This window comes from Mytilus galloprovincialis, chromosome 9 (assembly GCF_965363235.1).
Source record: "Mytilus galloprovincialis chromosome 9, xbMytGall1.hap1.1, whole genome shotgun sequence".
Classification (NCBI taxonomy): domain Eukaryota; kingdom Metazoa; phylum Mollusca; class Bivalvia; order Mytilida; family Mytilidae; genus Mytilus; species Mytilus galloprovincialis.
Window position 1 is genome coordinate 12,565,009 of NC_134846.1, and position 18,626 is coordinate 12,583,634.

Consider the following 18,626-nt stretch of genomic DNA (forward strand, 5'->3'; position numbering starts at 1 on the left):
GAGGAAAATGAATTATAAAATTCCTATTTACACTGTCCAATGAAACTTGATTTTCTATAAATTTTACAACAAAATTTGACAAATAAATGATATGCCTTCACAAATAACATTTAATGTCACGGTCTAAACAATATACCTAGAAATAGTTTTTAGTGTTGGCCTTTACAGCATATCTTCTTTTATTAATATTTGACCAATCAAACAGCCTAATTTGTCTCACCTGTCTTCTCTTATGTTTTTCCACATGTGATGACTCATCATCTTGATCAAACATGGCCGACTCAGAATCTTGTAAGAGAAACTCACATAAACACTGTACGGGAAGAACTTGTAGTGAACCTTCATTCCCATCTACTAACTCAGCCAACCATGGCATAGACTTAGATGTACCCTGGAATTAAAAATTATATTACAGTTAATATGATTATCAAAAGATAACATTTACTGATGAATATAAACAAAGGTCCATATGTAACATTTATCACTTATAACACAGAATTGTACTGCTTTTAAAAAAAACATTTGTGACCTTCAGCTGTTGTCTGCTCTTTGGTCATGTTGTTGTCTCTTTGACACATTCCCCATTTCCTTTCTAATTTTATATATACTAAATACAGCAATTAGATAATGCAAATAAAATATAACAAAATGGGGCACCTTTTTCTTCAACCACCCATGCAAAATTAATTAGAAATTGGTGTATTTAGTTTCTAAAGTCCTTCAAATCCTTCAAACTTGCACACTTTTATTGCTTCTGGCCTCAAAGTACTTATTAAAACCTTTTCTGGTATAGTGCTATAAAACATTTAAACCAACAAAGCTCTCATTTTAAACAAACACAAACCATTGCTTTAAAGATGTATCCACTTAAAAAACAGAAGAATTTTGGTTCTGCATAAAACTGATCCTTTGAACAAAAATGTGAATGTATCTTTTCCTTCAGTAAGTACTACAAATGAATCTTAGAATTGTTTACCTGTCTCTGAATGATATCTAACAGAAAGTCCGGCTGTCTGCTTCTACACAATCTCTGACCAATATGGAGGGTATCGTTAATAGTCTTTATCTGTTCTAAGACTGAAGTGGGTGGTTTCCTGGCTGTTCCACTAATGAAAACAATGGAATTAATGCAAAAGTAATAAGTAATGTTTAGAAAATTTTCCAAAAAAATTATAATAATATGTTAAATTAAATATCTAAAGTAGTTGTATCTCATGTATAAATAAATCTTCAAAAATAAAATCAAGAATAAAAAGATAACTTTAAAAAAAAAATGTTCGTGGGTAACAATTTTTGTGGATTAAGGAAAACTAACAAGTTCGTGGATATTTCCTTTCATGGTTTTGTTGAAGTTTGTATACAAGCCTACAGAAAATTTGTCATTTGTTGAACATTTCATTTCGTGATTCATGTTTACCCATGAAAATTGGTATCCAACGAATAATAATGAATCCACAGTATACAATCTTTAGTTTTTTTTGGTATTTTGTTGACTGTTGATTTTTTTTCTTCTTCCTTTTGCTAATTTTTTTCTTCAAATTTCTCTATAAGTGTTGTTTTATTATTTAGAAAGAAAAAAAATACTTACTTAGGGTCCATGGAAGTCAGCTGTGCTATCAACAAACTGTTAGCCTCTGTGATGGTCACTTTACTTGATGCAGCAGCTAAATGGCTTTCAAATTCTAATATCTGCTGCTTTTCTTGTTCTCCAATCTAAATGGAAAATATGACACATCAATTCAACATTGTACTTTCAAACATTTAAAAACTTGGTAAAGTAAAAACTGTGATCATTTGTTATCCTAAACTTTTACAATTAGGTTAAGCAATAACTAACAAATGATGATAAAACAAGAATGTGTCCATAGTACACGGATGTGTCCATGGTAAACGGATGCCCCATTCGCACTATCATTTTCTATGTTCAGTGGACTGTGAAATTGGGGTCAAAACTCTATTTTGGCATTAAAATTAGAAAGATTATATTATAGGACACATTTGTACTACATGTAAGTTGGACTTCAACTTCATCAAAAACTACCTTGACCAATAACTTAAACCTGAAACTGGACAGACGAACCAACGAAATACAAACAAACGCACAGACCAGAAAACATAATGACCATAAATGGGGCATAAAAGAGTGGAATGACTCACAACACAAATGCACCTGCTATTGCTAAATTCAATTTTTATTCAATTTTCAATGTATATATGTTGTAATTTTTCATAAAATAGGTCACATTAAACCAAAAGTGGCCCATATCTTGTAACTTACTATCATACACTTACTTATTACCGAAACTAGATGTCTTTCCAATGCATTTACAAATTACCCACACAAAATGGTGACATCTACATCTACTTATTTTACTAACCTGTCTTTCTTGATCAACGATATCACTGACAGTTTTATCCTCTACTACTGTGGTGGGAGGTGGAAATACATAATTTCTGTAAATGTAAATTATAAGATGTTATACTTATCTGATTCCAATTTACTGTATATTAAGTAACTTTGGGTGCATTTATTAAATGGAAATTTAATATCAATTCTGATTTCAGGAAATGTCATTTGTATACAAGTACTACTTATCAAATTTCAAAAGCAACTTTTTTATTGTGTTTTTTCAAAATCCATCCCTTTTGCAAAACATTGTACAAATTGCTGAATTAACAGTATTTGTTTATTATATAAATCAAAAGTCTTAGTTATTAACAACTGATCAAGTTACTGTTTATAATTTCATAGTTTTCTTAAGGGAGTTCGCTTCTCAGTTTCAAAGTAATTAACTTTTCAAAGCACTAGTTTATATTGATAGGTAATTGATAAAGGAATCCAAAGAGCAAAACAAATATATAGGTCACCGTGCTTGTTTTCGAGATATGAGCCATTGAAATTTTGGCGGGAAAAAAAATCTCTCTGGACTTTTCATAGCTTTATAATTGACAAGTTGAAGTTCTCAAAAACTGTTAAAAAGTAATTAAAATTTTATAAGACTTTTACAGATGGCTTATCATTATACATGTAAAAGATTTTCAAAAAGAAAAATGGGGGTCAACGGGCAAATTTTTTCAAAGCATTCAAATGGATAAAACCAGAGGATTCCGAAAATCTGACAAAAAATCCAAAACATGACAAGCCAGCTTCCTTAAAAAAGATCTTTCAGCAATGCCAAGTTAGCATCAACATTATGTTCAATCACTTTTTCCACAAAAGGCTTGTTTTGTTTGATTATAGTTTATTATGTTTTTATATTCGATATGATGTCTAAAAGAACAAACTTGTGAAAAAATTTTCATACTTACTTTGTCATAACCATTTCCATCATACACTTCAGTGTTGGATAATTTTCCCATGAAGTCAGACCAAAGGTGCGTGGATTGAAGGCAGACAAAACCAGTAGAATTACCCACGATTTCCAGTATAAGTTAGATATAGCTAAGGTAGGGGGTTTGTATCTGAAAATAGCAATTTGAAATATTTTAAATTGGATAATTTTCATAATGGTTTACAGATATAAGGAAAGTTCATGTTGTTAAAATAAATATGTGGTTGTTTTTTTGAATTTGTAAGATTTTAATTGGGTGTTAATTTCAGAATAATGTTATTGATAGTTTTGCAGTATGAGTACAATGTCTTGTCAGAACATTGAATCATTTATATCATTATATCATTAACAGTCTAAAATTGTTTTTTTTCTATCCATGATGTTTAGAAGCCTTATCATAAGGCATAATCATGACCTTAGGGACGACATCAAAAGTTCAATGTAGGATAAAAAACTTAATTTACATAGTTTTTTCACTGACCCCCCACCCTCCCTCTTAACTTAATTTGGGAAAAATTGATTTAACAATAGGGATATATGTAAAAATCGATTTTAGATATACAAAACTTGCAGAATCTTAACCCCCCACCCCTTAACTATTTGATTTAAGTTGTTTATCCTACATCAATCTTTTGATGTCGTCCCTTACCCCTTAGGTAATGTTATGTCTACTGGGTGACTGTATGAACACAGATTCAGTAAGGCATCAATTAACTCCAGTCTCTCCATCTGTAAGACTACTTGACCTAAAACAAAACAATACAAACTTAGTAATCACCATTGAAATGATATTTTCATTGTAATGTACAAATATCATAAATTGATTGAGAAAAAACAAATCTGGGATACAAACTAAAACAGAGGACAACACATCAACTATAAGAGAATAAGTTAATAACCGTTCCTTAAACTATGTCTAAAGTTAAAGTTGATGTCTCACTGTCAAAACTTTATTTATAGCTTGTGCAGGAGTTGTTTATTACTACTTTTACATACTATCATAAAAATAAGGCAACAGATATTTTTAGAAATATCATACATTAAACAAATATTAATTCCAACATTTCAATTAAGTGTCATTTTCTAATAAATAGGAAAAAAGGAGGAAAAGCTTCATATGTTTATTTTCCTTACAAGTATATAATTGCAATTAAACAAACACTGACCATCTAAACTTAGGTATGCCGCCCTTTTAATCAGCTGATCTGCCAGGTCTACACTTTCAGCAGGTCCAAGAGGTAGGTCTGGAGAGAGTCCTATGACTAACACTCTCATCAGTGTGTCTTCTAATACAGGCACTTCTGCTGCCAGTCTCATAAACAAACTGTAAAGTAGGATGTAACTTTAGTATGAAGAACCACAATAACAGTGCTGGAGTAGATTTCACCAAAAAACTTACGACTAAGATTTATCGTAAGTATACTGATTTGTTCATGACTTAAGACCAATCTTAGTCATAAGTTTTTTTGTGAAACCGACTCCAAGTCTTTTGTTTTAAGTTTGTCATGTGTGTGTAGGAAATTTAATGTCATGAAGTAAAACACAGTATCCGTTCTTTTCCATTATAGCTTCAAGTTAGCAGTTGACCCTTTTGATCCTACCATGTTAGGGGAATAAATTTAGTCTATATTTTGACATATTTTCTTCCTTATTTTGGCTGATTTTTTATATACTAATGAGAAGTACAAGTTATGGTTGGCTTTTTGCAATACAGTTCTGTAAATCAACTAGTTTTCATGAGCAATTAATTTACTCAACTTTTATAAGTAGAAAAATAAAGCAAAATATTAATTCTTGTGAATTGTTTATAATATATTAAACTTGGATATTCTCTTCTATATAACTGCATCAACACAAGAAGCGAATCTAAAAAGAATTTACTGCAAATTCTACTATAAGCTGTTACACATGTACGCATACAAATGTTGTTGTACAGTATTAGGAAATTTGTTTTGTCTCATTTTCATCTATATATATCCCCTATCATTTTTGTTAATCAGTATGTATTTGAATTGACTTTTCATATGATTCCCCACCTCAGACTTGTTTATTATCTCCCCTTTTAAAAAAGTCTCTAATTATCTCCCCTTATAAATTGTAATGTATAAATTATCTTACGTTCTATCAACATCTGGTGGCCAGTTGTCTTTATTATGATATTGTTCTACATTCTCCAGAAACAGTACTTTGTGAAGACTGAAATAAAAATGCAGTAATGACAAAAATCATGTTCAGTCAACTAACATATTTATCAACTGAAAAATGTTCAATGTAAGTAGACAAAATTGTAAGATTTGTTTTTGTGATATGAGGAAATACTGCATACAAATAACCCTATAAAAAAGTGAAAGTTATTCTAATAAAGGGCTGCGCTTTAGCGCATGATACGCCCGTTGCTCTTTTAACTTGTCTTTTATGCTTTAAATGAATTTATATGATCAACTAGAAATATATATACAAATCAAAAAGGATGTTACATTAATATATTCACCAAAGTTTCATAAAATCCCCCTTTTTTAAGTATAAAAATTCATTACTTAAGAAAAGTAAAATCTAAAATTTATAAAAATGGAAAGGGAGCTTATGTCAATAGATTAAACAATTTATCAAAATTGCATAAAATTTTGTGAAAGTGTTAGTTATTGTCCCAAAATTGGAAAATCCCCCCTTTTTTAAGCATAAAAATTCATAACACGGAAATATAAATCTGAAATTTATAAAAATTGAAAGGGAGCTTACATCAATAGATATAAACAATTCACCAAAGTTTCATGGACATTGGTGAAAGCCTTTTTGAGTTATTGTCCGAAGTGTGGACGACGGACGGACGGACAGACGGACAACGGTATACCATAATACGTCCCGTCTAAAAGACGACGGGCGTATAAAAACCTTTTCTGTCTTAATTTATGCTATATTACAATAATATAATTATTAAAATTCATAGTACAAAGATTCTAAGTCTGTTGAACTTTATTCTACATTTAATTAAATGGCGACTTACCAGTGGACATATTCAGCTGGTTTGATTTCCATGAACTTTGGTAAGACTGTGTGTAACCACCAAACAGCATCTCTCTGTATTACCGAAATCTGGTCTCGGAAAGTGTGCAAGGCATCTAAATCTATATAAATCGAAAAAATAACATTAGCTATCTTTTAAACACATCAATAATAGTTTTCATTTCAGAAAAAATCTTATTTCTTTGCTAAGAAATAAAATTAAAAAAAAGTTTTTCTTTTAACAGATGTTTTATGTTTTGATATTTAAAAGAATTTGCTAACATCATTATTATTACTTTATTCAAATTTCTCAAAAAATTAAACTCCCTAAAAAACTTGAAAATTGCTTATCTAACAATCCATACCTTTCTTTTCTGACTTGACAGATGGCACAGCTGTTTCCCTGATGGTTGGAGTTATGCCCAGGAACACAGTCAGAGCTACAATGTCTGCCACAGAGGATGCATATCTCTCCTAGAAAATCATATAATTACATTACATGTATGTTTCAGATGAATTCATTATTTTGATTGGATAACAACGTTTGCATGTCATACTAAAATAAACCTTCATATCCCAATGAAGACTTACATTCATGATGACACCTGTAATCACAATAAAGTGTACAGATTAATTGAAGAAATGGATGATAGAAATCGATATTTCATGACCCTTGCACAAAAATGAAATTATAAGAATAGAATGCTTCTCTTAGTAATTTTATAGGGTTGTAAAAGTGTTGACTGTGTACACATTTCTATAATTATAGCTTACACTTTTACACCCAAATAAAATTACAAAAAGAAGCAATCAATTCTTAAAACAATACAATTAAATCAGCTTATCAATAGTCAAACCTGCTATCAAGGTAATATTTTTTATGGAAAAAGCATGTTTTATCTTATCCCTATATAATAATATATGTACATTTTATCCTTCAATTTTTCCCTGGCCTGAAGATAATTTTTATATGCAGGTTTCACTGTAAAGCTGAAAAATACATATTTCTGAGAAAGTGGTTGGTAATGTCAAATCCTTATTTCCACTAAAATTATTCATTAAATTCTAAAATACAAGTGCATAGATATTGCAAATATAGCAACCAGCTAAAATAAAACAAGATCCATATTTTATTACCTTAAATGCAGGTTCCATATCTGAAAACTTTGGTTCATTTCTCTCTTGCATAAGTCCCAAACAAAAAGCTGAGAAATGGACATCATGTCGTAGATTTCTTGCAATCTCTCGTAACAATGCCCTCACAGCTCGGAGATAGTCATCCTTGTTGGCAAGTAAGTCTTGAAAAATTTCTGCTAAAATCTACAAATAAAACAAAACATTTTGCATTACCATACTGTATACACTTAAAACAAACATTGATGACAAGAATTTAAACTCAAAATACTGTAAGATCTGTTTATTTTATATCTCCCCTTTTACACAAGACAGAATAAACATTTTTTCATGCTTATCTGCTTTTGTTTTCTATGTCTTTGAAAAATTCAAACAATATCAGTCTAGCTAATTTGGATAGCTTACATGTTTACCAAGTATTACATTTGATTGTCTCCCCTATATCAAGTTTGACTAGGGTTATATTCCTTCATTTATATCTTAAAGGTAGTGTTCTACAACTGATTAAAATTTTATCAATCTCTAACAAATAAAGCTGTCAGGAGAAGTTTGGCATTGATAATGTTTAAACACAAACAATGAAATGTCCTTACATAAAAGAAAATAAAAGAGTTACTTACCCTTGCTGCCTGATCCTGTGAGTTTTGGAAAAGTACTGTAATCAATGCCATGTTGTTAGGATTTCTAGAGTTAGACAGCTCATTATAAATAGTGTGCGTCATAATCATTCTAAGATTTTCTGGATGCTGTGACAATACTTCCCTAAAATTAAAATTAAAAGCTTGATGCAAGTCATTGAACAAAAGTGAGTTCCCAGACAAAAAATGTCCTATCATTTCCAAAAAATATTACAAAGTAACTACAAGACTGATTTTTATCAAATAAATACCATAAGATGTAGAAATCTTTAAAGTTTTATTTTTCATGTGGGCATTAAATTATTCGTGCTCATTTTACTTATCTGATGAGATGAACACAAAGAAAAATATTTTTTGAAAAGTTTGCTATGTATTCTAACCAATTTAAAATCATAAAAAATTTGCATTTGTGTTTAACCTATCAGATAATGAAAACTAATCTCACAAAAATTATGGCCAATTAAACGATGAAACTTTAGACATTTCTTCGTCTTTTGGTATCTTTTTTATGAAAATTGCTTTTTTTTGAAAAATATCGATTTTAGTTGAAATGATAGGACATTTTTTTAGTTTTGTCCCAAGAGTGTTTAAGTGACTGTATACTTATATATTTTTCAATCATTTTTAAAAAAAAAATCAAATCTTTATTTTAAATGTTCTTACATATGGTGATGCTGTATATGGACATATTGTTTGAAAAAATTCTGAACTATTGGGTCGTAACTTTAACAAAATAATTCTGTAGAATACCAAACTTATGTTATGTATAAATCACCTTTAATATGTGTACTCTATATTCTAATTTATACCTTAATAAATATTTTCATTTTTCATCTATTTTTGATCATGTCAATTTTCCATTACATAAAACAATGACTTTATCTTACTTCATAACAGATACCTACTTGAGACAAGCCAGGAAATGATTGAGTAAAGGTTTTGTTTTCATCCTCATCTTAATCAACAATGATAAAACCTCTGTATCGTTAGGATCATTCTGTCCACAGTTTAGACACACTGACATTAGAAGATCCTGAGCTGATCTGGTTAACTGTAAAAAAAAATTATCTAATATTGAAAACACATTATATAAACTTTGAACCTGTCAAAATAATTGAGCAAATGATTATCTCCCTTTAATGTTGAAAATCTGTTCTTGTTTATATATTTGTTCATCCATTTCATTGTTGTCTCGTTACAAAATGTACAATGTCAACCAATTGTTAGGCCCACAAAATTTAATTAGAAGATTTTCATCAAGATTTTATTTTTTAAAATTTATTTCATACATGTCATATGAAACCCTCTTGTGACGTGTTCTTCATACAAATTACATGCAAGTGTAATAATGAGCTAGTATCATGTATATACAAGTATAAGGAATACCATTATATTTATAATTCTTAAATCAATATCTCTGATTGGCAACCAGTGTTCTACATGCAATTGTAGCGTTAGAAACTTATTTATATATATTTAACAGCAACAACATTGTTTAATGCTCTCTTCAGTTGGACTGCATACACCAAATTTAATTTGCTTTCCAAGGGACAGTTTGTAGTCCCCATTAAATAAAGCAAATGTTTTAGTATGCAACATTCATAAATCTAACAAGATAGTGCATGTGTCAATTTTTATAATCCAGTCATGTTTTTTTTTTTGTACCAATGTGTTCCACAATTCTTGCATTTTGGATAGCATTCACAGTCCAAATTTCCTGAAACAAAGTCATTGTTTAAAAATAATTCCACCCTTTTCTAATCACAGAAATTTGTGAAATATCTTGATTTGCGTTCTTGGACGCCACTATTACTTGTAACTAGATTATTCATGCCCTTCTCATATTCAATCTAACTAGAGGATGCTGCCATCATAGAAAATGAAAGAAAATGTCAACTTAATCATAGAGCAGCAGAAAATGTCAACTTAATCATAGAGCAGCAGAAAATGTCAACTTAATCATAGAGCAGTAGAAAATGTCAACTTAATCATAGAGCAGCAGAAAATATCAACTTAATCATAGAGCAGCAGAAAATGTCAACTTTATCATAGAGCAGCAGAAAATGTCAACTGAATCATTTTGCATGGTTGTTTTGGTTGATTTTGCATTTTGTTTGGTTGATTACTCGAAGAAATGTGAAATCCGAAATTTGAATCAAGAAGCTTTGAATGAAAGAAATTATCAACGGTTACCAGTAACGGAAATGAACAAATTCCGGAAATAGTATTTTTTTTAAAAATAAAACAGATCAGGGTGGGATCTGGCAGATCTTAAAGGGCACACACTTTAGAACTCATTACTAGTAAGCTGTTGACTAATTTTTAGGTCATTCTGTTCAGTTGCACTGAAGAAAAGTAATGAAAATATTGAAAAATTCCAGGTATTGGCAAAAAGGAATTAATTGTCTGAAAAAAACTGAAAACGCTTATAACAACACAGCTTTTACTGCCAAGGTGTTGACCAAATAGAAAACCATTCTGTTCAGTAGTACCTAGAACAAGTGTGACAGAAATATTTGATGGACGAAAGATGAACAAGATGAAAGCAATAATTTTCCTACGTTGGAGATATATTATTACATAAATAGCTTCTGATGAGCTAAATACAGACCTTTGGATTTTGAAGCCACATTTCTAACTTCTGAGCAGACAGCAATCTGACTTCACCATATCCACAAGTGGATGTCATCAACCTAATTAAGTTACGAGCCGTAGAATCGGTTCCCTGTCTTCTATTTATCTGTTCCTTTATAAGATCTATTACAAATGTCTCTATACTGTCTTGTTGGAATGGGTATCTGAAATAAAAGTAATAAAAAATAATATAGGATCACAATTTTGATGACTTAAGGAAGTAGACCAAGGTTAATGGATATAACTTAAAAAATACTGATATGTTTGTGCCAATCATTTTTATAACACATTTATATTGAACAAACCAAATTTGTAATTTTGTCTCAGCTAATTAAATCACTCTAGGTGTTCACCTTACCAATACCAAACAAACAACAATAAAAGAATCATACCTTGGAAATACGTTAATATCCAGGTCACCAAATAAATTATCAGCTGATTCCATTTTAACATTTCCATCCTCATCTTCTACAACTACTGGACTTGCTGAAATATACAAATGAATAGATGTTCACTTAAAAAACATTTTCTCAACTTGGTGTTATCATTTGGTTAAGACATCAAGTAACAGGAATGTGTCCATAGTACACGGATGCCACACTCCCACTATCATTTTCCATGTTAATTGGACCGTGAAATTTGGGTCAAAACTTTTATTTGGATTTAAAATTAGAAACATCATATCATAGGGAACATGTGTACTATGTTTCAAGTTGATGTGACTTCAACTTCATCAAAAACTACCTTGACCAAAAACTTTAACCTGAACTTTGCACTATCATTTTCTATGTTCAGTAGACCGTGAAATTGGGGTCAACACTTTAATTTGGCATTAAAATTAGAAAGATCATATCATGAGGAACATGTGTACTAAGTTTCAAGTTCATTGGACTTTAACTTCATCAAAAACTACCTTGACCAAAAATTTTAACCTGAAGAGGTACAGACGGATGGACGAACGAACGACGGACGAATGGACGGATGCAGAGACCAGAAAATATAATGCCCCTCTACTATCGTAGGTGGGGCATAAAACTTACAAGAAAATGTCTGGCACCAACAACTGATACTTCCCAAATTGTACATTTTAAAAAGAAAACTTTTCTCTCAAGGGTTCAAAATATGAGTATGCTTTGAGGAGCAAATAATACTTTTTAGCATCTGTAATTATGTGTTACTACTCATGTTGTTATACAATTTAGAAACTTTTTTTTTAAAATGACAGTGAGCCCTTACATTTATGGGTTTCTCTGTCTGTCCTATATAATCAATCTGTTTAAGTTTCATTTCAATCATGTTAAGGAAACTGAAGATATCCTTAAGAAACCATTGAAAAAATACCTGGCACCAATGGTACTATGCGGTATGGGATTTGCTCATTGTTGAAGGCCGTACGGTGACCTATAGTTGTTAATGTCTGTGTCATTTTGGTCTTTTGTGGATAGTTGTCTCATTGGCAATCATACCACATCTTCTTTTTTATATCTATTTTCAGTAACAGTGTCATCGACGGTCTCAATCTTATGCCCGAATGACCCCAAAGTCAATAGGGTTTTCCCCTCGCTATATCTTCTATCTGTATCAGTTTCACTCCAACCAAGCATGAGATATCCAAGTCACTATTTAGAAACCATTAGTTTCTAAACAAATAAACAGAATGATAGACTGACAAACAAAGCTTATGCTGACTAAAATTTGTCTGTACATACCTGACCCACCTTGAGATGGTTCTGACTGAAGGAGAGATTTAGGTGGTAGATTAGTATTGAAGGCAGTGATCACGTTGTCAACAAATCCTTTACAATCAGAACGATCTATCCACACCCTGTCTCCTAATGAATCATCAATGAAAACCTAAATATAAGAAAAAAGTTCTATTAAGAAAACATAGTCCAACCAGTACGGTACATGGGATCATTTCTTAATTTCTTTTGCAGTTCAAATAAAATTTTCAGAGAATACAAATATTTTAATTTTTCATATTTCTATGAGAATTTAAATCACAGCTGTTCTGAAAAGTTCAATATACATTTGTACTACACATGTTGTTTTAAATATTGTCTTGTATTATCTCCTGCCAGAGACTCAACTCCTTATAATACCTCATTCACTAAACAGACTCAACTCCTTATAATACCGCATTCACTAAACAATCTATTTAAGTTAAATATTAAATTTTCAAGTTTGAACATCTTGAGTGGATCAAATTTCTATAACCTACCTTCACAAATTCATCGGGCCAGTTCTCTTCCTCTATAAAGGCAGCCAGCAGTATACTACACATACAAACCGACACAAGGGGGTTCCCTTTAGATTTGAAGTTCAAGGATACATCTCTCTTTAGTGTACTGCACATAGCCTGAAATATATTATACATATAGAAAAAAAGATGTGGTATGATTGCCAATGAGACAACTCTCCACAAGAGACCAAAATGACACAGAAGGGATTAATGAAATTATTTTAAATGTGATAACCTTTTTATTGCAATGATTATTTCATTGCAAAATTCACTGAAAAAAGGTAAAATTAGAATGGAAAGGGGAAAAGGCCAAATAGATAACAATCTGACCAAAGAGTAGCTGAAAACTGCCGAAGGCCTATAATGGATCTTCAACATAGCTGGAAAAAATACTAGACTAGATGTGGAATCCATGTTCACCAAATAATAGTGTATTATATGAATTATGTTCATATACCGTAGAAAGGCATGTATAGTCCGCGGTTTTTTACCCTGGGAATGAAATTGATGGAAGGGGTGCGGACTATGCAGTACTATAGGATTTCATGACATTTTTTTCCATGTTGGGATACGATGTTGAACGAGGTTTGGCCAAGTAAACAGAAACATCATGTGTTGTCAATGTTATAATGTATTCTTGACAACTATTTGTAGTATTTAGAAATAAAATAAACAATCTAACAGTGTTGACTTAGTAATTTGCATAAAAATCAGCCTTTGGTCGAATGTCCGCTTTGTTTCGGATTTGGTCAAATTTGTGTCATTGCATCTTAACAGTGTACCTGAATCCTGAATATCAATGAAAGATGAACCCTTCAATGGTAAAACCATAATAGTCAAGTTGAAACCTAGTGAAATCTTCCCAAGATCGATTTTGTTTAATGTTATTCGCGTGTGTACAGTACAAGTAAACCACGATCCGCCATTTTGAAAATATGTGATTAAAGTATCAAAAATTTTCGTATTCCGACTATTTGTGTTTAACTCTTAACTTATCGACGTAAATAAATCAAGACCTAACATTTTTTAACTGTAAATCGTAACCATTAATACTGAAAGTGTAAACCTGAAAGAAGTGGAATTTTGTATACGAAACTATATTTCCAGGTGAAAGGTCACATTGTGCAGGTGTATCATTACATGAATGAGTTTACGGGTTTGTGTGTAAAGCAATTAATTAACCATGTCAACTTTTGACAAGTGATGAATGTAATTCAATAACCTGAGGCAGTTCTTTAAATCAATAAAAGAAATGATAAGATTAAAGAGTTGTAACATTTTAATGAGTTCTAATCTTTTAAACATCGAACATCTTTTGTTTAATAGCATACCAAATATTTATTTTTAGAATTTTAAACAGTTTATTGGCTTGGGCAAGCTACCACTTTCAATGATATCAAAAGTAATAAGCCAATAGTTAAATGTACATGATTGAATTAATTAACATTTATTACATGAATACTGTTCTTACTTTCATTGTTTGGGACTTTAAATAATTAATATCTAAAGAATGATAGTCTGAAAGACGATTTAATTAAGCAATTAAACAGAATCTTTTGATAACTTTTAAAATAGATTAAATACATATCTTTTAAGTCTTCTTTTACAAACAGATCATAATTTTATATAGATCATCGATCTTTTAACAGCAATAATTACTGTGTTGCCGGATTTTAACAAAGATTAAAAACATATCTTTAAAGATACCATTAAAAAACTTATCATAAGTTTTAACTGACTATCTATCTTTTCAACAACAATACTTACTATATTGCCGATCTCGGCAAAATTTTTTTTTTTTAAAAATACCGCAAATTCGGCATTTTCCGTCATTGTTCGCGGACCCGATCTTGTCAAAAGTTGCCGCGGACTATACAAGCGAACTAGACTTTTTCCTCGATATTTGGGGATGAAGAGGGGGTGCGGACTATACACAAATGCGGACAATACACGGCCGTATACGGTAGCTACATTCAGGTCATGTCTAATCAGAAAAAATTAAATAAGTGACTTTTAGCTATTTTAAGAAATTTTGATCTTGCTGACAGAGATAATTTCTTTTCGCAGTACTAGTGGAGTCGAGGGATATGAAAAATTATTGCTAGGAACTAATCTATAATTATTACCCATCATAAATATATGCATCCAAAGCTTACCTCTATTACAACTTCATTGTTAAACAAACTAGGTTTTTCTTTAGCTAGGTGCATCAGTGTCAGGTACATGGCTGTTTCTGGTTTAGATCTAAGTTGTTTAAGTTGTTTGACAGCTCCACAAATTAATGCTTCCAATCGTTCATCATTACACATATCCTCAGCCTCCAGTATCTCTTCCAACAGCTCAACTCCATCAACTATGTAATAAAGACACAAATAATTGCTAAGACCTTTCATGATGTCTTAATATTGTTATTATTAGCAAGCAAACTTATTGCTTATCTACATAAACTACATTTTTTTTATACTCTAAAAACATTGAAAAACAAGCTTTAAAAGTATACTGTAAATTAAGAAATAATACATGGGGATTGTGTCCATGATGCCCCCTTCTTTTGCATATAACATTATAAAGGAGCGATAACAGTGATGCTATCCAAATAAGTACTTGATCTGATTTTTGTGGTACATGTACGTAGTTAGCATTGTGCATGAGTTTCATAAAAATTGGTTGAGGCACACTTGAATAAGAAACAAAAAGGTAAAAAAATATATATATGTTTAAAGATTCTTATTACATTAGGTTGAGGGAAACTTAAGTTTGAAAAATTAAGCAATAAGTTTATAAAGGGCATAATTCAATTAATTAAGGTAAAAGTGATGCAAACAAATTCAAAGGAGTAGCATTTTAGACAAAAACCATCTGAAAAGTGACATATTATGGCATAATTGATAGATTTTTCATATTTAAGCTTGAATTGGAGCGTTTTTAGCGACTAAATCAGCTAAACTATTCACATATACTAATTGATTCGACTAAAGTAGACATTTAAGTGCAAAATCTTTCATCAGATGAACCTGAAATTTGAGGCCAAAATCGGCCTTTACAGGACCTACTCCTTTGATCTGTGTTTTGTGGTTATAAGCATTAATGTGTATAAGTTTAAATACATTTGGTGGAGTTAAGTTAAAGTTATTGCTAACCAATTTTGGTACAACAGGGAAGTATCAATTTGCAATGCTTATAAATTGTAGTAAAAAGTTAACAGTACAAAAATGTCATTCAAAATGCCTTTATACAACTCAAATCCCATTTCCAATTTGAGATTTTTATTTTCAAACTATACCTTCAACAGCCAGCTCTTCATATTGACTAACAGAACTAGGAGCTGGTGAACTCCTCCTATCAGTATCAGTTCTTCCAAGGGGAGTAAATGTCTGTCCATGAGATAAGATTTTTGGCTTCTTCACTGGAGGTGCACCAGAAATCCCTGGAGCACCCTCTCTTTTCTTTTCCGGCTTTTTACTGCTAGATTGTAATCTTGGGAGGTCACTGTCTGCTGGTGACTTACCCTTACCAAGTGCTATAAAGTCACCAGGAGGTGCAATATGTACTGCAAAATATAGAGAGAAAAATTATAAAATCAAATTGTACACAGAACTATTCACAGTGTTATGTTTCCTTTTTTGTCACTTTTGTTTTGACATGCCTTGTTTTGGAATTTTGATAGTATATAATGGGGTAGAAATTACATGTATATTTCCATTGCATGAAGGAAATATTCAGTTTTGTCCTTGGAAAGACATTATTGACCTAACAGATAGCCAATGGAATGTTGCATTAACAATGCTGGATAAGCAAAACAAGTTAACATATTTTTTAGTGTATAACTTTTTCGTTTCACACTCCATGCAGTGTGATACATGCATACATGAACAAAAATTATCTCTTCAAGCCAGTTTTAACGCCACTTTTAAGCACCGCATTTAGGCTATTTCGTGGAGGCCAGTTTTTATTGGTGGAAGAAGCTGGAATGACTGGAGAAAACCATGGGCCTTATATAGGAAACCAACATTATGAACAGTGGCAAATTATACTGCAGATTTGATACTACTGTTCCTCAATCCCAATCTTAACCAAAACAAACCCTTTAAAAGCACAGAGAGAAAATGGGTTGAGCATAACACACGAAGGAGTGAATCTGCACCATTGTACATTTGAAACAATTAGTGCCATCAGACATCAACATGATCAAGATCAAGGATTGTGGATATACATGTACACAAATCTCAAGTTGGTTTACAATTTAAACAAATGTATATAACTGAGTAATAGTTGTTGATTGGCAAAATCAATCTGTGTACATGAAAATAGTTATCAAAGGTACCAGGATTGTAATTTAATACGCCAGACGCGCGTTTCATCTACATAAGACTCATCAGTGATGCTCAGATCAAAATAGTTATAAAGCCAAACAAGTACAAAGTTGAAGAGGGTATCCAGTCATTCTGCCCCCAAACTGATCCAGCCCAAAGTCAATCCGGCCCATAGTCGTTCCAGCACACGTCGATCCGGCCCTATTATGATTATAAAATATGAATAAAATATGCTCACTATATGGAGGAATTTTTGACAAATTTGAACAGTATAAACGGAATTTGCAAAAAGTGTCGATGATGGATGACAACAGGTAAGTGAAGTATTGGAGAACCAGTTAAAGAACTATTCTAAATCGATACGAAACTGAGTGTTATTGTGTCTGTTTGTATAGCAGCTCCAACATATTTTAAAATATGAAGATATTTTCCATGTTGACTTTGAATGTCATCATGGTCAGGTCAATTTTTATTTTATTTCCTTCTCATACAGAGTAGCTAAATAAATATTTACAGTCCAATGAAACCCTTAAAATTTAACTGATCATGTCTTGTTTAACCAAATCATTTGTCAATAATTAGTCTATATTTAATTGGTTTGTTTATTCAACAATTGTCTAATGATTGTGAACTAAGGTAATGTCACTCATAAATCTCTTAATATAACACATATGTTATTATGTCTCAGGTGTAGATAATATATATATATATATATATGAGACTTGATATGAGTATCCATTATTCTTTTTTGCAAGAAAATAACAAACAATGACAATATATGCACATTTTCACTCTTTAAAACATAATATCAGCACTACTAAAATATAACAATAAATTCATACACACTATAACAAGCACACTATCTCTGACACTCATATTTATATATAACTTTTAAAACATTTAGTTACACTAACAGTTACACTGTCACTTTCTTAAAGGGGTCACACTTGCAGCACTACAATATCATTTAGATAATACAGCAACTGTCATACGCCGTACATATATATATATATATATATAGAAAGAAGGAGTTGGTAATGGTTCCGTCTTGAAGTTGCTCTCAATTTGAGAAATTTTAAGAACTTAAAAGAAAAAGTTTGTATGTATCAGCATGTACCGTTGTGTAAGTAACTATTTGTTAATACACAAGATGAAAGATTTGTTAGGATCACAGTCAATTGAAAGGAAATGCTAATTACTGCTGATTAATGTTGATGTCTGAATTCTTTTATATACGTTTTAATATAGTTATACCCAATTATCTTGCAAACTAGTAATAAAAACATTCATGATCAACCTGGTTGTTTTATACTCATCTAAAGAAAATATT

At 31.2% G+C, this 18,626-nt stretch overlaps 1 protein-coding gene across 3 annotated transcripts in view; it reads right to left on the reverse strand.

Moving 5' to 3' along the window:
- LOC143044423 (integrator complex subunit 1-like) overlaps positions 1–18,626 on the reverse strand; it is a 44,815-nt gene that overhangs the window by 24,867 nt on the left and 1,322 nt on the right. For 2 of the 3 annotated variants that reach the window (XM_076216434.1, XM_076216433.1), the window contains exons 2-20: positions 16,267–16,533; positions 15,140–15,336; positions 12,963–13,100; positions 12,451–12,595; positions 11,134–11,227; positions 10,719–10,905; positions 9,013–9,158; positions 8,090–8,231; positions 7,473–7,655; positions 6,701–6,809; positions 6,337–6,457; positions 5,451–5,528; positions 4,499–4,656; positions 3,982–4,078; positions 3,310–3,462; positions 2,379–2,454; positions 1,589–1,713; positions 977–1,106; positions 221–391 (exon numbers count right to left, since the gene is read on the reverse strand). In XM_076216434.1, the coding sequence (XP_076072549.1) occupies positions 221–391; positions 977–1,106; positions 1,589–1,713; positions 2,379–2,454; positions 3,310–3,462; positions 3,982–4,078; positions 4,499–4,656; positions 5,451–5,528; positions 6,337–6,457; positions 6,701–6,809; positions 7,473–7,655; positions 8,090–8,231; positions 9,013–9,158; positions 10,719–10,905; positions 11,134–11,227; positions 12,451–12,595; positions 12,963–13,100; positions 15,140–15,336; positions 16,267–16,533 (2,717 nt within the window). The remainder of the gene's footprint in view (positions 1–220; positions 392–976; positions 1,107–1,588; positions 1,714–2,378; positions 2,455–3,309; positions 3,463–3,981; positions 4,079–4,498; positions 4,657–5,450; positions 5,529–6,336; positions 6,458–6,700; positions 6,810–7,472; positions 7,656–8,089; positions 8,232–9,012; positions 9,159–10,718; positions 10,906–11,133; positions 11,228–12,450; positions 12,596–12,962; positions 13,101–15,139; positions 15,337–16,266; positions 16,534–18,626) is intronic. The other variant, XM_076216435.1, reaches the window with a different exon arrangement.